Source organism: Solea senegalensis, linkage group LG7 (genome assembly GCF_019176455.1).
Source record: "Solea senegalensis isolate Sse05_10M linkage group LG7, IFAPA_SoseM_1, whole genome shotgun sequence".
In the NCBI taxonomy this organism is placed as follows: Eukaryota; Metazoa; Chordata; class Actinopteri; order Pleuronectiformes; family Soleidae; genus Solea; species Solea senegalensis.
This window is the reverse complement of record NC_058027.1, coordinates 1,245,481-1,269,727: the sequence shown is the minus strand read 5'-3', so window position 1 is coordinate 1,269,727 and position 24,247 is coordinate 1,245,481. Positions and strand designations below refer to the sequence as shown.

Below are 24,247 nucleotides of genomic sequence, written 5' to 3'. Positions count from 1 at the left end.
ATTATTTTCATAATCGATTAATCCGGCGATTATTTTCTCGATTAATCTATTTATCGTTTGATCCATAAAATATCAGAAAACCATAAAAACGTTGACCGGCGTTCATCAAACCCGGAAATGATGATATTCTCAAATGTCTTGTTTCGTCTACAAACCAAAATGATTCACTTTTAATGATTTCTTTGTTATCCAGAGCAAAGAAATTAAGAAAATATTCACATTTAACAAGCTTAAACAATCAGAAACCTCGTTTCAAAAGCTTCAAACCGATTATCGATTATCAAAATAGTTGTCGATCAATTTAGTAATCGATTAATAATCGAATAAACAGCTGCATCAGCTCGAGCATGTGTGTGTGTGTGTGTATTGCAGTGTTACCTGCAGGTTGACCTCAGCCTCAAAGAAAGTGAGGCAGGAGCAGAAGTGGCGATCCGAGTCGATGTCCGTCAGCACAACAGTGAAGAAGGTGGGTGCTTTCCTGTCTCTGGACAACCTCCACCCTCCGGGCTGGCAGAACTGAAAATAAATGCAATAAAATGCTATTAAATTACACTATAATACAAAAACATGTAGTGTTTCAGTGGAGGGTCCATGCTCTGAATATTTCAGAGTTTAGATTCTCATGCTCCCCACAGAGAGCTCGGACAGGACGTCCTGTTTGAGTGCAGCAATCACGTCTATACATAAAGAGCAGGAAATAGCATTTTCAGCATTTCTTTGCTAATGTTAAGCCAACTTGTTCATTATTTCTGATTATAAACCAGAATAATTAAATGTATCAATAGGTTCGGACCTGGTTTTGATAGGTATAGAGAAATTACGAAAAGAAGTGGCGCGAATAGAAGAGTAGAAGGCTTAAATATTGGATGCAGGCAGGCATTTGGGCCAAGAATTGCGTGTTTTTGTCTCGTCTCTGTTTTTGCTGGAGGCTTTTCTCTGAAAACGGTGTTTAGACTGCTCCTCGGGGATTACACCAGGGATTACCAGAGAAGACGGGCACAAAAAGTAGGGGTGTGAGAGGGCAAAAACACACGGATTGACGGACAGATGTATTTTTGTGTGCAGCCAAAGGAAAGAAAAAATACAGCGGCAAGGGAACATGTCTGCGGTGGGAGAGGAGGAGTAGAGATAGAGAAGAAAGAAGAGAGGAGAGGAGGGAGGAAATGGGGGAGGAAGGTTTTGGCTTGTTCGACCTGGAGGATTGGACCAGGATGCCATCACCTTCCAGCAGATACAATGGCTCACAGGAAATCTGTTAAACCTGCATTGTGACGAGGTTACTGCGTGTATGTGTGTGTGTGTGTGTGTGTGTCCACTCAGGTCAGACATGACCCAAGGACCCAGGTGGGGAGAACTGTGATCCTGTCTGAAAATATTCCAACTATGCCATTCATTGTTGTCAAAAAGAGATAAACACCTTTGGGCCTGCATAACTCAGAAGATCACAGGAGATATAACATCCTGTGTGTGTGTGTGTGTGTAGGAGAGCCACTTGTAGCAAGCAAGTGGAGGCAAAACAGTGAGAAGATCAACTTCCCCAATATGAAATTAGCATTTCCTCACGGCCCTTATCTCGTCTGTGGGTCTGCAGAGAGACACTTGAGCGCTGGAGCAGGTTCAAAGTCACTTTGGGGAGTTTGGTGTTTATACGACTTGTACTTTATTCACGGATCTCTTGCATCCAGACGGAACGCTGACATTGTTGTACACACAACGGATCATCAAAACTCAGCCGACTCTCTCCGCATCCAGTTTACCACCAAAAAAATCTCATCATTTCTTCCCAGATAAATTCTTTCCTTAAATCCCATTTTTTTTTAACTTTTTCAGTTGTGCGGCTCATAACCACACACACGTGACCAAACCCATAACCTCCTTGGCACAGGAAACCGTGCACGACCACATATGCAAACAGAGGTAATTGCTTACTTTATTGGATCAAACATTCAATGTGACAAATCATGTCATTTTATAATTCAATCAAATGTGGTTATAAACACATATTTCTGTGGTTAGTCCTTGTTGGCGAGCTGATATTTTAATATCTAAAAGGATCAGAGTGACAGAAAAACAAAAGCAAGAAGACCCAACAAGCTGCACGGAGTTTGCATGTTCTCCCCGTGTGTGCGTGGGTTCTCTCCGGGTTCTCCGGCTTCCTCCCACAGTTAGAAAACATGCAATATGGGGATCAGGTAAATTGGAACGCTCTGAATTGACCACAGGTGAGAGTGAATGGTTGATTGTCTCTATATGTGGCCCTGCGATGGATGGATGAGTTAAAAGAAGGTCTGCAGGGAAGTCCCAGTCAGCATCTTTGGTTTCTAATCCTAATCAGAGTCCTGGTCTGATACTTGTATTTGCCTGTATAGTCGTTAAAATAAATCAAAAGCACAACAAGAAATTGCTTTAACAGATTTATATCAGGCAATATAAAATAAATGCTGCCTAAACTCTAAATGAAGCCATCTACAGTCACGGCTGAGTTACAATGAGAACCTGCTGATGCTTGTGGAAAGGCCCACAGAGCTCTGGTAGCTGACGACATGGAAGCAAGTCAAGGCCATGTTGTACTGTGCTGTACCACCAGCTTTTTGGAGACGATCACCAAAGATCCCAAGAGAAAGCAGCGATGGATCACTGCCACAAAACAAACACAATCCAACGCTAATTTACTTTAATATCCTGTTTATTAAACATGATTTTTGGAGTGGAATGAAGGAAAGTCTATCAGAAAGTTGAACGTTGGAATACTGCAGGTCTGCTATTGTGTCCTGTCTCCGTGTAAACAAACTGAGTCATGTGACGTCCGGACGTTCTAGAGATTGTGTAATTGATCGGGAAGAGGCGATCAGGCACAGATTAGCAGGTCGGGACAGTGAAAGCTCTGACTGACGGCGTCTGTACTGTACATTCAACTATAGAATGACAGAAATCCACTGCAGCGCAACAGGTGTAAGGGTCATTGTATTACACAACACACACACACAAAAGGACATCCACTCCTAAATTAGACCTGAGTCCAGTGACAAAGGAACTCTGGTACACAGTGGCTGTATTGATGTCAAAGAGTAAACCGCTGGTGTGCCGATAATCCCTCTGCAGCCTGTGATGATGAACTCCCACTCCCTATCTGCAGTCTGACCTGCTGACCTTTGTCAAGGAGCTGCACCAGTAAAAAGAAGAATTTCAGCCATTACTGCAAACGAGAGCCACAGAGAAAGCGAGAGTACACACGCTCAAAAACGTGACGGGAAACTGAAGACGCCCGTACTACAAACATCTTCGAAGGGTCATAAAACCTTCAGAGTTCCCGTAAACCACAGACGAGCTCAATTCCTCAAATCCTATTTCATAATTTGGTCGAGTCAAGAACCCAAATGAAAACAGGCACCGAGGATCTTCATGTTTTCTCTCCTCTGCAACAATAACATGTGCATAGACTAAGCTGTCTCTCCTCTGCAACAATGACCTAATCCGAATGAGGGGAACAAAAGCTTAATAAATGACACACATCCAGTTCTTATCGCTGTAAACCTAAAAATACTCCTAAAACAAGTACACAAACACGCTGCCAGACAATCTTAGCGCAGGTGTAACGGAAAGTGAAGGAAGTGAGGGAAAAAAAAACAAAAACAACCACAAGCATGGTACTTCCAGGCAGTACTGCTGACTATACATGAATCTGGAATATAAAAGTGATTTCCAATACAATGTGGCCTGGAAAACTTGGCAACAGATGTGCACAACACTGCGTGTCGCTGCATTATCGTCTTCCTTTCGTGTATTCTTTCCCCGTACATGTGGAAGCTTAGGGACACATGCCAGGAAGACGACACAATGACGGAAAGTGAGGTGCGACTTGTCAGGGGCCAGAGAGCAAATGAGCGGGGGGTGAGAAGGTCAGTCGTGTGCACTGCTACGTTATCGGGTCTGCAGGATGAGCGCTTTGGCACACAAACATACGTTGGTCTCCTCCGCTCAAGGTCAGTGCGATTGCTACAAGAAACAAAGCTGTCAACAAAAAGACGACAGCAACACAACAGCAGAACCTTTACCCAAGTACAGTTCATTTCACTGGCTTGTCCGTGCAAGAACTTGCGAGGAATCGATTTAGTGACTGAAGTGTGTCCACCGCCGCTAAGCTAACAAGCTAAGCTAGTTAGCATGTTAGCATGAGGAGCGAAATCCATTGCCTTCAAAATTAGGGCTGGGTATCGCTGTCGGTTTCTCTAATTGATTTGATTCTGATTCATACAATCAAGGTCCCAATTCAAATACTTTTCTATTTTCTATTTATTTAGAGATAATTCAGTTTCCAGTCTCGCTAACCTGATGCATCAATAAAATATTAATATTTACACTAAAAACATTTAATGTAAGTAGTTACATTAATGCACTTTTTAGCTAATAAAACCGCAGTCATCGATGATAATTCACACTTTAAATCAAGATCTTAATATCCATCCTACAATTCCCATCAGACATTTTAAAGTAATTAACAACTTATCCAACAGAGGGTGCTGTGAGCACAGCTTGACCAGCATCCACGTCGTCTTTGCTCATTAAGAAGACAATAGTGATGTCAAACTGTTTATTGTGACCGCAATAGTGTCGCAGTATTTGCAATAGAAACAGGAAGGAACAATCTTTTTTAACACAGCCCTACTCAAAATATTCCAATCCAATCCGACTTTATTTATAGAGCACTTTAAAAAACAACAGCTGAAACAAAGTGCTGTTCATCAGAGATAAATAAGATAATGACATTCACTTCTTTAAGCTTTGTGCACCGTTCTGGATTTCAGTGTTTTTCTTCTATGTAGCAGCTTCTTTTATTATTTACTGGTAAAAGCCCAGGAGTGGGGACACTGAAACAATGTGTTAGTCCCACTTTAAGAACTAATAGTACAATTTCAGTCCGACTAACATGTTTACATGTATTTAAAATAGTGTGGTTTTAGTCTGACCGACACAGTAATTTGTTTTGTTTTCTAACATCACGTTAACAGACTGACTGAGCGCTCAGCTGAGGTGGCATCCATTTCCATTCCTCAACGTTTCCCCCCACCAATACTGTCACCAATACTCCCGGTTTCCCTTTGAAGCTGTGTTATGCAACACTAAGAGCACATGGTTCCTTTTAGATGTAGATATTTTTAGACAAACAAACGCAAGAAAAAAATGTCTAGTCAGAGAGAGTCAGCTTGCAAATATTAGAACCAGTGCTGTACACAAAATTTCAAGCTTCATAAATGCCATATGTGTAGGAAACCTTACACTAGAAAACCCACAGCGTGTATTTTTAGCGCGACCATAAAAAGTGGAGCAACAAGCTCGTAACGACAAGTCTGATGAAACCGCCTTTCGCCGCCAAAATCACATGGGAAGCGTTGTTCACCTCAGGGCAAATACTTAGGGTGATTTCAAAACATAAATTGAAAACATACAAGCAGTTCACCACATGCGACTCGAGAACAGAGATGCAGAAAAAAAGGAACCCTTTGGAGAATTCCTCACATCATCATCCCGCTCTCATAAAGCTGACTCATGAAGCTCAACCTAAAGCATCCGTGTGATGCATCGCGGCAGGAATGCGCCTCCCAAACGTTCAACGGAGTTTACGTTACGTCAGTTTAGTCTAAAGTGGGTTAACGAACAACACTTTTTGAGCATAAACAAGTTGAAACACAGTTCAGGGGGAAAATTCTGCTGTGAAATATACAGAGTAGAAAATTTCCCTTTGCAAATCCAGAGAAAGTCCGTAGATTTTTCCCGGCACCGGCTCTACTTGTAAAACCCATATTAAAACCATGCGACTAATAAAACACGAGCATAATCCAATAAATAATGCAAGTGCCGCGATGACGTGTGTGAAAACGGAGGCGAGTAACGCACAATCAAGTGTGTAAAGCTCGAGGCGCTTTCGCTAAAACAATCAGAGACTTCTGCTGTGGGAAGAGCCTCCCTGTCAAGTGTGAGCACGTCCACTCGTTCTGCTCCGTTAATCAGAGTCTGACAGTGCGTTAGAACGCTGCAGCGTCCAGACAAGACAAAAAATGACGTGTGAAAACTCCAGAGTTTCACAATTTATGCACGGCGCGCTGGTGTGGCCTCGCACAGGAACTCTTAGGCTGAGTACAATAAATATTATGATGCCCATAGATAAGCAGACTGGAGTGCAACCAACACCAGGGGAATGAAGTGGAAATGTGAAGAAAACAACGGCGGTGTACGTGAATGACGGTCTTGAATAAGATCATATAACAATATGATCTTATTGTGACATTTGTGACGGCGCTGCTGAGGTTCCACCTGCTCTGAAGCGGAAACATAGAAAAGAGGAGCACACAAAGGAACTGAACGTTTGGGAGGAAGTTAAACGAGGGGGTGATATTAAAGATAAGATAGTCCTTTATTAAGCCCAGACAAAACAGGAGTTATTATTTGTGCTAAGAGACTGGCAAAGAAAGAATTAAAACACGTCACTGTTTTTCCCCCGTGTGCATATGATACTACACTTTTATTTTGTTGGTTGCTTGTGTAGGAACCAGTGTAAACAGGAAAGCACCGGGGTTTTCACACTGAAACATGAGGGAGAATCAAAGTTCTCTGTTGCGGGTGCTCGAAAAAGTCCACGTGTGAATGATTGCAGGTGTAAATGTAGTAGATGCAATTAAGTTAAGCTCTTAAAATGAAGACTTTCAGGGATCTCACCTGCATCTAGCAGACTTAATTACTCATTATTATTATTATAATAATATTATTTATACTCAAGTATCAGGCACACAAAGTTGTATGTTGTGTCTATATCCCTCTGTTAGTTTTTTTTAACCACAGGGGGCAAAAACCCTGGAACACAGTTATTATTGTTATTTCATTATTTTCATCAGCTCGGATCACCGACCACTTTGCCAGAGCAATTTCTCATACCCGTATCAGCTGAGGATGGATAAACATGCTGGTTTTTGTTTTTTTTATTTCATCTGTAAAAATGTAAACATGTAAGATCAAAACACTCGGGGAGCTCATGGAGCGATGAATGAAAGAGCAGGATAAACAGCTTTGTCCTGACGTTGTAGATCAGCACAATGGCCGTCCTACGTCACGCTGCTGAGCCCCTGTGTTTGCAGCGCTGGAAGATAACGGCGGATAGCGACCCGGCTGTGGACAGGTGCTTCCTCCGCTGCCTTGTGGGGGCTCCGGCACAGTTATTCACTATTGGCCTCAGTTTCACTTCTGCCCTTACTGAGTGCAGCTCAAACCACAACAACCTTTCGTTTCTCAGCTGACTGACTGCATACTAATGTCGCAAGGAGAGTAAAAGTCAATCTGTGCAGTGTGGGCTTTCAAGCCATCACTGCTCAGAGTGAAGGTTTCCAACGATTCCATAAAATACAGGTTGGTCTTGTATTTAAAAGATAAAAGACGTGTTTTATATTGAACAGATAGGGAATACACTTTGTTCCTCGTCTTTGATAATCAAGTCAGTGCAAAACCATGGCAGAGAAATAACACATAAGCCCTAAAATGAAGCCCTGCTCCCTCCCTGCGCTCTGTCATTCAACAGAAAACACCTACTTCTAAACTGTATCACAAATATCCTTTATTGTGTATTAATTGTTTCCCTTAATTGCAGTTAACGTGTAATACCAGTGTAGTGTAACCAGCGTGTTGTCTTCTTCTGATGAGCAAAGACCGTATGGAGGCCAAGCTGCAGCCACAGTGCCCCCTGCTGGACAACTTGGCAATTACTTCAAATTGTCTGAGACAATTCTAGGCTGGATATTAAAAATTGAAGAGTTTTTAAGGTTACCCAGTTAGTCGAAAATGTGTTTCAGTAATAGACTATAAAAATAGTCACTGACAATTTGGACACATCATGGCAACTATTTCTAAAAAGAAAGCTATTCAATTATTTACCCTTCAGTCTCACTTCTGCCTTCACAGATAAAACCACAACAATCTCAGTTCCTTACTGTAAGTTAACTGTAGTGTGGAGAGTAAACGTCCTGTGACATTTTCACGAGCGTCACGTGTGCAGAAAAGTGATGTTAATGCGTGATATATTACTCGAAAACCACTAAAGCCTGTGACATGTTTAAACCTGTGACATTGTAAGTGTTTCTTAGAAGCAGGGCAGCTTTTGCAGTTTATTCCCTCAGTCTCACTTCTGCTCTCACTAAGTTTAGAAGTGGCTTTTTCATTTCTGACTGACAGGTGGAACAATCCAGGTATTTAGTAGCCTCTGATGCTGGATAGCGATCTAGAAAGTCGTGCAAATTGTTGTTTCCGGTAGAAGCGTCTTGGACGAGAGTTGAAATGTCTTCAACTTAACCCGAGAACATTTAACAACATAAAACACGAACAGAGCACGACACACACACACACACACACACACTGGGCAGAATGCCAGAGAGAAACAGGAAAAAACAGGAAGTGATAAGAGCTGCCGTCACAGTATCATGCTATTACCACCAAATCCTGCTGTGACATAGCAACTTCTTCTCGATGCTTCTTCACAGCTGACAAGTGGAAATGTTGAAAAAGAGTTACTCGTTGGACTGGACTCAACCTGCACACCAGCACTTATACTTGTAAGAGGAATCACATAAATAACATATAACAGAGTGTGTAATGTACCTTTTTTTCTACCTCAAAGATATTCTATTCTCCTCTATTCTACGAGCCAGGCCGTATCCACTTGGCCACGTGAGAACTATTCTGTTAGTTTATAACGTTCTGTTACCAACCGTTGTTAAAAGTTAACTTTTAAAGTGGATGTAAACACATTAAACACTTAAAATCCAACAATCAAAAATGCTTCTGCAGCTTGTGATTGAGCTTGTGAAAAGAAAAGCACGGTCAGCACTGTCAAGTCACAGCTGGACATGTGCAATAAACGCATAATATTAAATAAACACACTGTGTGACACAGTGAAATGTACAGCTATGGTTTTAAAAAGGTAAACATAAAGAAATCGCTTAAATACAACGCTTAAATTCCTGCTGCCAGCCTCCAGACACAAGCAACCAACATCTCCATCCTCTGAGCACCAGGGTTCTACTAGTGGAGCTCAAACTGTCAATGAATAACAGCAATCTAATGTATTACAGCGCAGTGTGATGATCCTGCCAGTGGCTTAGAGACTTTCCAAGATTTTTCACTGGGAATTCCAAACACGAAGCCCAAGTCAATACCAAAACATCTTCTTGAGTGGAACTCAGCAGGCTCGACTGCAGCAGGTTGGGCTACAAGAAGGAATAATAACAACAAAGCCTTGTTTAGGTAGCTAAGCTCAACAGAACACCTGGATCCAGGTTTTTTTTTTTATTATTATTTAAAGTAAATAAACCAATCAATCCCAAACGTTCTCATAAAAGTAAGCACTCGACTATATAAATAAAACTTATGTCACCAGGTGCTGGCCCTGGTATCAGCAGCAGTCAGCACATTTAACAACCAGCAGCCAAGTGGAGTCGTCACCTCTTCAGGAAATGAACGTGTACGTTCGCGGAGGTACAGAATCCACAACTTTGCATCATCGTCCCTTTTGTTTTGCTTGTGTGGACGTTAGCTTTCCTATGACACCGGGGTCGAAGTGAATCTGACAGAATAACAAAGGGGAGAACCCACGGAGGGACTGCAGGTGAGCCATGAGAGGTCATCAAAATGAACCAATTAATATGATTCATTTAAAAGGTTGCGTAACGTGAATTGATTATTGGGAGAATTTATCGATAATGGCTGCAGAGGCCTGACTGTAAGAATGTAGCGTAGTACTGTGATTTAAGGTTTTGGCGTGTCGCAGAAGGATTCCCATTATTTCTTATGTTTGGGAGTAGCTGCAGTATAGCATCAAGAGTGAAATCATTTATCGTATTTCACATAAAAATCCGAGTCTGTGCACTCTCCAGCATACTGTGCCTTAATTTCATCCTGTGTATTCCCATTTCCTGGTGAGCGAACGGCACTCTGTTGCATGGAAAGTCCAGGCTGCCTGACAGCCGCAGCTTTGTTTCCTGATGTGTTTAGCTTCTCTGGCACACGGAGCATTGATTACTCATATGTGGATCTTCCTGACAAACACATGATCCCATTCTTCCCTGACTGCGACAGCATCCTGCTATCTGGAATGCACTGTTTAATTTTTCTCTCATAGTCTTTACAAACATCACGAGCCCCCGACGTGCAGCGCGACATGTCAACTTATGGTTACTTGAGTCAATCCATCATGAGATGCAGTCGTGCTGGATTGTTAATCTGTCTGTGGTTTGGCGCGGAGCCCACTGGAGAGAAACCAGGGCTGCTGATTATGAGCAATGCAGTCGAGCTTTGTCATGATTTGCTTATCCAGCCTGCTCAGAGGACAAGGCCAGTCGCATGACTCCTCAGAACAGGACTTCTTTTCCTTAAGTGAACTGAACCCGACCTAATCCCAGGGGCTCAGGTCGGACTGGAGTCAGGTCATCAAATAGACACAAGTATTCTTCTGCTGGAACGTCGTAACTTTTCTCCACCCCAGCAGTCAGCTCTCTCTCTCTCTCTCTCGCACGACACCAGCCGTTTACAAATTTGTACAAATCAAGCATCCTTCCTGGAACCGAAAGCCACGTTCCTCATTACGGCAGGGATTTGGGGGAGGAGTTCGAGAAGAGATGACACCAGTGTTTACAGTTTGGTCAAGTCATGCAAATTCCTTCATCACAAGAATCTGGGCCCCGAGAGGAGATTCCTTGAGTTGAACTGTGGCATAAATTATAACTGAAGAAGAGTGAAATGTACAGTATCTGTGTCTATGATATGATGATTGTGTAATTATGGGATATTCAATTATATTTGTTTACAGAACATGAAGGACAATGACCTTACTCTAAATAATCCATGTGTGTGGTGATTTGGCTTTAGTGTGAATGAAATGTGCCTAAGTTTACAACATGCATTATTATAACTCTGTTAAGCAGGAAAGGAAGGCAAGAAATCTAAAGAACAACAGAACAAAACAGAGACTGATTCATTTCTTCGTCACCGCGTTCCCAAAAACACCTGGAGGACACATTTAGTGTCAGAATATCAGTCCAAATGAAAGCTAACGTACAAAAACACATCCCGCAGCAATTATCTCACTGATTACAGACGTACGCCCGCCACTGATAACCGTTTCTCCAATTAAGCAGCTCTGGCAATTTTATCATGGTCTCACTTATCTGTATCTCCAGTACATGACATTCACAGTTTTATATGTGTATGTGTGTTTTTATATATTATAAAAAACACACACTTGCAAAGACTTGCACATGTATGATGATGACAAAAAAACACACGTATCATATCAGATACTGAATTGTTTTTGGGTCAAACTATTCTAATTTGGGCAAAGAGCAGAGAAGTCTTAGAGGAATACTTCACCGATTAGCATTTAGCTTTGTATCACTAGAACAGGGCGAGTATTTTAGAAAAATTGTGCTTCGCAACCTCAGTTTCCCCCGAGTTGAGAAATATCTTCATTCTTTTCTTAGAAAGAACGTTACGTGTCCGCCAGTGACACTCGGTCCCGCTAGCGTAGCCGTTAGCAAAGATGGCAGACACTGTTTACAAAAGTGCGGAATTAGCGTCACATTTTCAAGCCTCGGACCAAGTAACAAAAAAAATAATGAAGATATTTCTAACTGTCACGTGTATTACAAAGTGGCGGCAGTTTCATGCAGCCGTGCAGTGATGGCTCCGCCCACGTTGAGGAGGTACTACATTGTAATGGAAAACCAACCTAAACCGTGCCGTGCCGAATCGAGCTGGGATCATAGGTGGAGAGATTAGTGGATCCCAGTGGGTGTTCTGAGTGAATACGGATTTAACCCTGGATAAATCCAGCTTTTTCACCAGTTTGAATATTAGTCTGATTGACACCATCATGTTTTGTCTCAAAACAAAATAAAAGAAGGGAGTAAAAGGGATATTTTTGCATTTTACAAGGAAAAGGCTGAATTAGAATCTTGCGGCCGCTGGTACACTTGCATCAAATGACACTTTTCATTTTGGCTTCAGCTTCTGGCCGCTGTGGTGGCCATCTGTGAAAAATGTCTCTCTCTCCACAGTAATTATGGCGACCAGTGTACGTCTGCGTTAACAGAGGGACAGAAAAGCAAATGACCGGCATGGTATGCGGTCAAAGAAACAGCTCCGCTTTGCTTGCTTAGCCGACTGAGTGGAACACAAAACCCACATCACATTTGGTGTGTTGGACTGGACCAGTACAGCGCGACTATTGTGCAGCATCTCGCCCACAGCCGCGGCATGTGAGACGAGTATCAGACTAAAACACACACACATACACACACACACACACACACTGTCTTTTGCTGCTACACACCTCAGGCTATAAATGCCACAAGTGTGAAGCTGCGTCGCCTCCAGATTTCAAAAACAAACAAAGAAATAGCCAAAAGGTCAACGCGCGACAAATGTCGAACGTCACGGCTTTCGAACCACCGATCCCATCGCGTCGCCGAGATCGTTTAACCTCAAACTGCTGACTAAGGTTGTTTTTCAAAAAAACGTCTGACCCACATCACCACGCACGAAATACTTGGTGAAGGCAATTTAAAATAAAACCATAATGTGTTAACCACGCGCGCACAAATTACAACAGATTGCAGCTGCGGGAGACATGAAAGAAAATTCAAATCAGTGTTTTGTGGATGTTTTATGCATCAAAATATGATAATATATAAATGAATAAAGCCAATGTTTATCTTTCTTATGCAAAAAGTAATTTAAAAGATTATTAATAGGACAAAAATGCAAAGTGATTGATGTTAGACTTGTTGAGAGCGCTTTCCTTTAACTGTTTTGAGTCTGCGTAATCACAGGAGACATTTGTTTTCCTGCCGGGAAACATAGAAGCAGAGGAGACGCTTGTTGACAGAACTTTGTCTGCACGCTACATGTAATGCAGTGACCCTCGTGTTTGACCTCTGAGCTGCTTGCGGTTGACCTCTCAGGTGTTGTTGTCGAGACATCTCTCTTAACACACTCACACACACACATGCGTACGATGACTGAAGGTCAAGGAAAGCGAAAACAGAAGTGGGGGCCAACTGCTGAGCAGAGTTTTGGCTCCATGTCGGTACCTGTCTGATGCTCAGTGTAAACATTATTAAACTGGTTTGATATTAAGCCAAATATCAAATTGAATGGAACACAATGTGACTTAAGCCTCTTTCTACATTAAAATGAACACGCAGACCCTTGAGTGAAGTCACGGACAGAGCCAGTTTGTTCAGGTTTGGTAGGAAAGCGTTTTAAGAAATGAGCTTAGGTCCATGTATATACAACAAAGAGCAGTAAACAAAAGGCTTCCTGTTGTAAAACTACAGGCTTATTGCTCCAACTGTGTTAAAGTGCAAAGTGTGAAGATTTGATTTAGGTGAAGTTCACAATAAAAATTTACAACTCTGGCAAACTGTTCGACCGCAGAAACAGTCTTGGACGAGACTTGGTGCTTCTTACTGTCAAACACTCGCAAAGGTTTGAGATCAGACAGCCTTAAAGTGCATTATGTCGTCTGCCTACGACTAAAACAGGCAATTTAATTCAAAAACAACATCTGAGTGAAACACGGTATGAAGGAATCGAATGAAAAAAAAGAGCCTAAAAAGCTAAATTTGATTTAAAAAAAAAAACATGTTGTCTACATGCAAAGGATGTTATTAACATTCAAATTCTTCAAACATTAAACAGACCGTGTTTTCAATTAAAGGAGCAAAGTCAGAAAATAAACAGTGAACACCACAGTAACTCCGGGCATCTGTGCGGCACATTTCACATCTCTGCTCTGAACTCGCTAGTGGAAAAGTAAACAACAAAATATGCTCCACAAAAATAGAATGTTCAATTAAGAAAAACAAAAAAAACAAAACTGTTTTTCTTCATTAAATTCAGTGACGACGTGAGCTACGTTTGCTACTTGCACTGCAGAACAAAGCAGGTACAAGAGCACGAGGTTCACGGTGAATGCATCATTTCAAACAAATAATTAAGACCAAAGCTGACGTGCAAAAGTAGCCAGAAGAAAGGTTGAGATGAGAGGTCGCAAAAAGTGTTTATCAAGCTGTCGAATGCACGCGTCATGTGGACCCGAGTCCACCGTCAAACCTCTGATTCCACAATGACAGCGCAGTGTACTCTCTCTGACTCTATGCAGACAAAAGCCGGTCCAGTTTTCACGTCCACATTCACTCACGCAGGTCGACGAGGGAAAGAGCCGGGCCCTGGAACCTTGGTGTGTTTACAGTACACCATGAGGACTGCTGAAGGGCAAGACTGTGGAAATTTACTACGTGCACAACTCTACTGACTTCCATCCACAGACGTATCTCATCCATAACAGATGAGGATCCGAGCCGGTTCCTATCATCATCACTTGCCCGAACGAGATGAGAAACACATTTTTCCAAGCACAAGTTGTAAATGCTTTTTCTTGGTGCATTCCTCATCTGTGGATATTTAGTTCGCTGGGGGCCTGTTGTGACCGCAAAAGGCTTTTCGTGCTCAGCTCCATCCACTGCCTCCTACAGATGTGCTCCTTAGTGTCTGTAAATGACTCATTTTCGGGGTTTTTTCACAAAGTCGAGAAAATCTGCAAATAATAAGGGTTTACATACCAGCCCGAAACACAGCCAAAATGCAAATTGCTTAGTGGAGTCTGTTAAACACTATGGTGTATCTTCATTAAAAGCTTCAAAGCTGGAATTCCATTTATTTGGCTCTTGAGTTCGTCACACACCACATAGTAAGAAAGCAAAACCCCATCTTTCCTGTCATTTCTTACTCTGCTGGGTGTGTTTTATTTTTATATATACACACACTATATGGATGGATCTCCAGTTTATACTACACATAATATAATACACTACACATGTGCTGTGCGTCTGCCTGTTCCTCAAAAAGGAGGTCATCTGTGTACATTTCAGCAAATATGCTCGGTATTTTCCAAGAACACTTAAAGAAATTCCCGAGCATTGAAGGCATCGTTGGACGGAGCAACTTCAATAAAGAAACATCGCTCTTTGTTCTTCTTCACACACTCGGGGATCGCTGTATGTCTCAATTTCAGCCCAGGCTGACATATAATGAAGAAGCATTGGAGGGAACACTTCAGCAAGAAGGACAACACACACACACACACACAAAAAATGGTATGCAGGTCCTGACATCTGGAAACACTAAGATAATTGATTCCGCTAAACTTGTGGAAGTGTTTCTATATTTAAACGCAATGAAACCAAGACACGAGTGCTTCATCATGCTGAGTCACTACAAGGTTAAATACCAGAGATAGGGTTCAGGGTCTCATATCAATAAGAACTCCACTTCCTACATTACTGTACATAATAATAATAATAATAATAGTATTTGAATTATTTAACCGTTTATTTTAGGCTAGGTTTTGTCCATTTTTTGTTTGTATGATTGTGTGCAGCGTAACAATGAGTCGATTAGCTGTTCTATAATGTCACAAAATGACGACTGAGGTTTCTCAAGCCTTGAAATGATGTCCTCAAATGTCTCGTTTTTGTCCACAAACAAAAAACGATTCAAAAATTTCTTTTTTGAGCAAAGAAATGACAAAAAAGATCGATTTAAATCTCTAAAATATCAGTATTGCTTTGAAATAAATCACGTATTAGTACCTGATTTATCTCTATGTTAGTATGTAGTTATCTTGATCTATATTGATATTGTGGGAAACTGAGCAGCCTTTGCAGAGCTTTGCACAAAAACCTGTGAGGAGCGTTGGCGTCTAACACCACTGTTTGTCTCAGAGCATTTACTCACGACGAGTCACTGACGACGGCCACCAACAGACTCCAGCACAGGAAGAAGCTTGCCATTCAAACCGCCCACTTACAATCGGTCTATTTGTGCTCACTTTGCAGCGACTGCCTCGTAAACACTGTTGCACCAACACGAGTTCCGTGTAAAACAATGTCTCTCTGACGTGAACGCGCGGCACCGAAGACTCTATTCGCCGTCATTTAAGGCGATAATCCAAACCCAATATGTTGTGGAATGTGTGATGTTTAAAATAAATGTCAGCTCCTGACCCATATTATGCAACACCTGACGCTCTGCTCTGCATCACTTTGGAAATAAATGATACACATCTGGACTTCCGAGCACAATTTTGACTTAAGCGAGCACGCAACATTTATTTTAGCACAGTACGAGCGACCGTCTGCGGCGGAAATCTGAACACATTGGTGCAGCAGATTTCTTAATGAACCCTAAACTGCAGTTTTCAAAAGTTGCAAAATCCATAAATGACTTTGGGTTGGTGCTGCGCGATAAATCGTTAAAAATTAAAAAAATTGCGATCTCTATTCGCAACTACACGTGATGTCATTTCTGAATGACAAAGACTCTTCTGCATTTTAGGTGGAAAACACGTCACATTGTTTACGATCTTTTGTCCATGAGTGCAATAAACATTTCGATTTGTGAAAAAAGTCGTGCAGGAGAACCGTGATCTCAATTCTAAGCAAAAATAAATAAATTGTGAAATTTAATTTCACAATTTTACTGTAAATTTTTTCCATGAGCTTCTCTGTGTGGTGCTGTACTGAATGAAAAAAAATATAATATCACAGTGTTGGATAGAATATTCATTAGGGCTGCCCATAATATTCAACATCCAAATCAAAATGCATTGCAACTGTTTTCATAAAGAAACGTCAAATGTGCAACAAACTTGAAACTAAGTCACCGTTCCAGGAAATGTACTGATATATTGTAGCTGTTGTTGTTTCCAGAAAATGTATCGCATTAACCTGGAAGTCGGATTCCCGCAGATTCTATATCAGAAATGATGAGAGGAGATCGCCTTTGTCATGAGAAACAGATACGCAGCCTTTTTAAAGATCTGGCAACAGAAACATGAGCTTTATCAGCTGTGGACTCACTGTAAACTTTGAAGTGGTTCTGTCCAGGTACAATGTTTGCGATGTCCTAGTGACAATGTGTGATTTTTGTCTATTTAATTACTGTTGTTATTCTTTTAACAACAATTTGCAGTGGGAGTAAGTTGTGCTGTTGCTGCATAATGAAAAACATCAAATAAAGTACTAAAAATACGGAAAAAAGAAATGTCAAAAATGTGACAAAATGACATTATGAAGGAGTTATGAATATACGTGAAAATATGTGTTGTTTGCTGACGACTTCAAAAAAATGGCAAATTATAACAATCTTTTTTCAAAAATGTCATAAAATAAATTTAAAAAAATGACGATTTGTGCCAATTATGAATCACGCAGCGATCACAAAATGATTTTCTGACCACCTCTTATACTCATAGGATTAAACACAGTGTCGGGATGTTAAATCATTTAGTGGTTTTCTCTCCTCTTGCAGTGCCAGAGCCTTTTTCTGCTCGGTCATGAAAACTTAATCTGCCAATATGAATGAACAAAAACAGATACAACACAGGCATGATGTCCTGTGCAGTCTGATACCGTTAACGGCTAATGTTGCCCTTGGGATCTACAGCTTCATCCCATGTCTGATAAGCAAATATTTGTCCAGCGCATTCTCTGTACAAGGAAAACAGAGCGACCCCCTGTCAGGGAGCCATGAATGCAGGGAACAAACCCTCCAGAGGCAGCTATTCACTTTATTCCATAAAGAGAAACATGGAGGAGGGGAAGCAGATACAATGTAAGACAAAAGAAGGGATTCTGAGGAAGGAGGTTCCCAAATAAGTGAGCGATGACAGCTTTTAAAACTCAAATGCACACATCCTCTAATGTGAATTCAACAAACTGTGGTTTGTGACACAAAAGAGTTTTACACAAATCACCCGGTGGTGATTGTTCTAAAGCAGCCAGAGAAGCTCAGCTTCCACTAAACTGTCGTCAAACAGATGATGTGCGATGAGAACGTGTCACTAGTTCGCTCAGAATCAGCCGTTTTATCACGGTTGACATATCGTCATACGTGATTTCCGTATTCTCGTAGATGCCTCCGCGTTAAAACCACCTGAAGCCCAGCTTCAGCTGTTCTCTATGGGACGGCACAGACACTTGAACGCCGCTTCCGTGGAAGCTCAGCTTCTCTGATTACATCGAGCAGTGTGCGGGCGTGGACGCCGGGCTTCTGCATAACGATTGGAGGAACTGTCTGAAAGGCGGAGCCAGTGTTTGAGTGACAGCCTCTTTTGCCTCAGGCAGGCCCTCGTTTGTACATATACAGTACACTGTAAAAAAAACCCCACTATTATAGCATCTCATGTTACAGAATGAATGCGTTTCCTTGTTCTAGTTGCAACATATTCTTAACCGGGGCATCGAGACACCGGCTGAGTTGATAACAGCGAGGACACTCGCTAACTAGACGAACACAGTAACCTCTGAACATCACGGATTAACATACAACTGTCTCTTGTTATGATCCAACGGTCTGTGTTCCAGACAGCAAAGGTCTCAGTCACAGTAACGATGCAACCATTTAGACAGCAGTCCATCAATGATCCTCAGAGTTTCATCACTGATTCCAGTTAGTCATGAAAAGCTCAGGAGAAGGAAGCTGATGGTCATTTGTTCTCCTTCTTAAAGCTCCAGTGAGGAACTTCAACACACACACACACACACACACACAGAAAAGAAACGCACAAAATCTAAGTTTCCATTGAATTCTGGAAAACAAACACTCCACAAACTGTAAACTGAGCAGGCAAAAAATCGAGTTATTATAATGACATATATATACTAGCGTGACGAGCACGTCCTCTTTTCTTCCATACGTCCTGATGTAAAATAAGTCACATGTTATGGGAGACACAAACACAACACACAAGTTGCACACAAGTACATAAGATGGTTTGTCCTAATCTTAATCAAACATTGACTATTTAGTATTAGTTTTGATTAATTTCATCGCTCTACTTTTATTTAAAAATACTTTTAATGGTGAATATTTAGAGAACATCTCAATATTCTGCCGTTTTGTTTTTTAAATCAACTTAAGACATTTAGCTCGGTCTCAGGCTACAATGATCACTCACCATCTCCACCCCCTGAGGAAAGGCTGTTCCCTCCCAGTCCTTCTTGGGGAACCGCTGGATGATCTTCCCACATCCTTCTCCTGAAGCTGCAGACAAATAAAAGATGAAGATGTGTCAGTGCAGTCGATGTAGAGGACAGCAGCAGGGTGTCAGATGTGAGAAAATACAAAGTATACAATGCAGTTTGTTCTACTGTTTCTATGAGATAATAAACAAAACAAGACAAAGAAAGCGCTCCATCCATCCATTTTCTACCGTTTTAGAAAATACAGATCAATGAAATGTAAAGAAAATATGTCTTTAAATATGTAGACACAGCAAAGTAAGTCACTATACGCCACAGGTTTACTGATCAGGACTGAACCACTGATCCTTTTCAAATCAATATTAAAAAAAAAAATGCTAGTAGCAATTTGTTACTATTTGAATACTATTCAAAATGTTAGAAGCAACTAAATTCTTTCGGTTTTCGCTGTTGCATTATAGCCGTTCATATACATTTTTATGAGGTAACGATCCATCATGTTTTCAATATATATAGTGAAGATTGACATCAAAAATCAAGTCGTAATTGCAATTTATGTTTAAGAAATCACAATTAGATAAAGTTTGTTCACAAATTGTTCAGCTCAGTTACTCATCCTTTGCTCCAAAAATTAATTAGTCCTCTTTAGTGAGGCTGATTTGCCGTCTTCTGACGTCTATTTCTCTCAAATCTCTAAGACTTTATGTCTGTAGAACCGATTTGGTCAAGATGTGTCAGGCAGAAATGTGGTCTTTGTTATGTTATGGAGCGTACCAACGTCCTTTAAATATAAACGTGTGTAACTCAAACATTTCGGTTTTTTTTGCGACAAGAAGAGATTTGCTGAGTCAGTGGTCACGTGACTACACTTGACACTGACACGAGTTTTGTGTTTTTGTATATATATGTGCATATATATACTGTACATATATGTGTGTATATGTATATATGTGTATATATATATACACGTATATATATATATATATATATATATATATATATATATATATACATATATATATATACATATATATATATATATATATATATATATATATATATATATATATATACACGTGTATATATATACATATACATATATATATAGTGAAAAAGTGAAGGTTCAAGAACGGCAGCCAAGTCCAGCACAACTAGAGAAGCGTGTCTTCTAGAGTGAGGATGTTGCAGCTCAAAGGACAAATGATACAAACCAGAATGGAAAAGTTGAACGTGCCAAGACATGACACATGACCTCGTTTGTGCTCTTGGGGAGAGAATGACATGGACGTTCCTCCGCTGCTCTGATTAAATGACCAGTCCTGCCAATGCCAGAGTGAAATTGTGCTGTGGCACTCTGAAGTATGTCATTATTATCGTTGTTATTATTTCAGTCTACATCTGGCCGACCGTGTGATTAATTGGAGCCTAGATAACTGCAAATGATGGTGTTTTTTCCACAGAATGTTTTGGCACGGCAGAGACGAAGGACACAGGCACGGTACATCCCATGACTTGCAGTTTGGATGAAACATGGGGGGTATTCAGGAATTCTCGGGTAATCCTGACTCGGGTACATATGGGAAATGCCATCAGAGCTTTGATTCTTGTTCCAGAACAGGAAGAAAACAGCCTCAAAACAACCACCTCAGTGCGGAAATGGTGGCAAAATTGACGAGGTCTGCCAAAGGGGTTGGATGCAAGTCTGCAAAAGCAGCAGCGCCATGAAGTCCTGCTGCAAGTCAAGTGTATTCTTTTTTTGGTTTTAACATCTGTAACCAAGTTGCTTAAATTGATGTGCCTAGAATTATTCATCAAACATACCTTAATGTTTGGATGGCGATAAGTGCTAATGCGCTGTTACATTTTAAGCCTATTAAACAATCAACTGAATTTTGACTCATATCTGTCAAAACATACAAATACAATTAGATTTTTTTTGTTTTATTGCTGTTTAATGTAAGATAATGTACAACTATTTAAAGTCGTTGCTCTATGGCCAAATTTTGGTTAGGGTCTATAAGATCTTAACAATCAGACTTGTGACATTTACCGATGAAATACCTCTTGCAGATTTCTCACAGGACCTCACTGGTATTGCTGTAAATTGAAAGCTAAATTAGAAGCAATAACTCATGTCATCACGAGCCCAAACACAACATAATGTACATTTAGGAGTTGATATATGGCTGTGATGTTGTCATTTAACAATCTAGAAACCTAGATGTAAAATAAATCTAGAAATAAATGTCAATTTGTGTCTTAATTAAAAGGGAAAAATCCCTAATTTAACATGCCAAAAAAAAAAAAGCGTTTCACAATCGCCCCTCTGTCACACGGCGTTGTCTAAAACCCATGACTTCACCTCAGCGCTATTTTACACTATTAGTCACTCTTTGACAGTTAGGACACACTTTTCTATTTATCAGCCAAGGGAAAATGGCCGCCTATCAAGAGAACAGGACACAAATTAAATACATGTGGCCTTGGAATTCATTTAACTATCACGGATAAAAAGACACATGCAGATATTTTTAGAGCAAAGTCAGAATACGCTAAAGATTGTGTCAGCTGTTTAGACGCCAGTCACCTGCTCATAAACACACTGATTTTTAAAGGTATAAGTGTACGATCACCTGACTGTATTAAGTGTTTTTCATTGCCCCAGAATGAGCCGTTTATACTTATATTGTTTTGATGTTAACTGAAGGACAAATAGTCCTCCAACACACTTGGAAAAGAAGGGTGTGAGATATTCATTTAAGCTGCAACATGCAACAGTCCCATTAAATGCTGCTTCATGTTACACACAGGCTTTTACTTATCATTTAATCTGTTGATTGTTTCCCGAAATTAATTGATTAATTGTTTGATCCTTAAAATAATCCAAAAGAAGTACAAAGAAATTCAGTTTGTTGTCATCAAAGAGCAAAGAAATCATTAAATATTTACATTTATAAAAGTTACATCAGGGAAATTCCACTCAAATGGATATATTTAGTCATTTTTAACAAATGGAGAAAGTCCCCGTGTCAGAGAGTGATGGTCATTGCATATGATAAAGGACGAACTTCTTCATTTGTGTGTATTTTGCTTCCGCTTTAAACCAGTTGTGGTTGGTTTGTGTGTATCTCGCAGTGCAGCTGTTTATTGTAGGTAAGTTAAGGTGACACTCGCCACGTTTGACTCTCTGCGTGTTTGGCACTGTGACCCACGTGTTATTTTACTGCCACAGAAAAGGAATAGTTTACTCACTAACATTACATCTCTTGCCCTTTTCTTGTGAAAAAAAGATCCTTGGAAAGTGTCTTATGAAGCTACTGTGCGCCTGATTTAAAGCAAAAGGAAGGCAAACAGTTTCAGCCAACAGCAGAATGAAGACACATCACAATGATGAGAGTGAAGTCCTCAGAGGTCCACTGCCGAGCGTCTGCTGTCAACACCTAGACCTCTTTCAAAGAAAGGGACTGAGAAGTGAGGCTCTGGAGCAGCGCTGGGTACTGGTTATAATATTTGAATGCTGTATTGATATTAATATCTGGACCCGAGCCGGCGCGGTTAAGGAATTCTCCCTGCGGTAAATGAAAAGTGCTTTAGCAGCACGGTGAGCCGTGTCCTCCCTGCCTGTCCTCCCTCTCTAATACTGATGTTTGTGTCGTTCACTTTCACAGGTGTTTTTGACTTCGCTGACGTCAACAAGTGATCCACTTGTTCCAAACTTTAAGATTTAACCTCTTATCGCAGTTCAACAAGAAGGAGCAAATGTGACACACACAAGTGTCGTTCCACGCCGGTGGAATGACCTACCGAGTGCTACCAGAACAGGTACATGTCTATCTTCAAGAAGCTCTTGAACACCCAGCTCTTCCAAGAGCATCTTCTGTCCTACCTCCCCTGCACTTGGATCCACCTCAGCACTTGGAGTTATTTCCAAGACTACTTCTATGTAGCGTATTCCTCTTTTATAAGTTGCTTTGGATAAAAGCGTCAATGCTAAAATGCTTAATCCCCGTCTTCCTCTTCTCTTCCATTTCTGGTCGTTACCTCCTGCACACCACTAGACGGCCAATCACAAGCACGGTCGCATGTTTATTGGCTCAAAGACGCTGATGAGATCAATTCCCTTGGCGACCGTCATCGAATGGCAACCCAACGAGTTTGTTCAATATCAAAAAAGTACTGAAATGTCACTGCAGATGGTCGAACACCAGACTGTCTCACTGTTACGTGTCTGCAGGTCTTTACGGGCCGTCTAATTGAAATCACATGCGTCCGCGTTCTAATTTTTTAAGCACACATGAAAAATAAAGGACAGAATTCCTCACATTCCACGAGGCTGCACTCGTGTATTAAAACAAGCCGCGCTTTCATATGCTACCCCACCGACGGCTATAAAGAACCCCATCAGCGAGCGGATAATAGAAGCCAGGCCTGAAAAGGAACATGCTAATTTGAACATCTCCAAGCAAAACTTTGGGGGGATGAAATCCACAGTCGAGCGGAAACAACAAGAACAAAACCCACTCAGGGCTGCGGCACGCGTGTTCATGTTTAAGAGTGTGGCTCGTTTCCAGCTCAGTACAGCACCGCCTGTGTGTGGCAGAGCTATAAAACAACACTGCAGTAGGTTTTCCGCTCTCTGGTGAAACACAATATACTGCACAAACAATAATTACAGGCTAAACAGCCTTTACCAGCCCGGTTCTATTAGAGGTCTTAATGCACGGATTTCATCTTAGTGCATTAGTAGTCCAACACCACTGACTCTGGTCTGCTTGAAAGAGGTGGTGTTGAACCACTTGCAAGGGAACTCTGGAGCAGTTCATCAGTATTTTGAGTCGTATTCACAGCAGTCCTTTCAATTCCAATCCTAGTTCCTTTGCTTGTAAAGTCCAGTTCCTTTGGGGGTCGTGAGAATGCGCAACCCAAACTCTGATCCGCACCAAAGAAGCAAACTCTGGTCCGCATAAAACACAGGCCTTGGTTCGGCTTCAAGTGAACCAAATGCAGGAAGCAGACTACAACGATCAGAACACAAGCGCATTGCCGGGAGAAATGTCTGAGTCCGTTGCAGCGTATATGTGTCGTATGTTCTCTTGTTCATTGTTGTCTTTTCCTTCAGTAATTACTGATGCAGCACCGCCACAGGCGAGGAGGGGAATATGTT

At 41.1% G+C, this 24,247-nt stretch overlaps 1 protein-coding gene across 2 annotated transcripts in view; it reads right to left on the bottom strand.

Annotated features, from left to right (window-relative positions):
- Positions 1-24,247, bottom strand: part of sbf2 (SET binding factor 2) — a 94,758-nt gene that overhangs the window by 60,564 nt on the left and 9,947 nt on the right. For both annotated transcript variants that reach the window (XM_044029744.1, XM_044029745.1), the window contains exons 2-3: positions 19,059-19,144; positions 379-516 (exon numbers count right to left, since the gene is read on the bottom strand). In XM_044029744.1, coding sequence (XP_043885679.1) covers positions 379-516; positions 19,059-19,144 — 224 coding nt within the window. The remainder of the gene's footprint in view (positions 1-378; positions 517-19,058; positions 19,145-24,247) is intronic.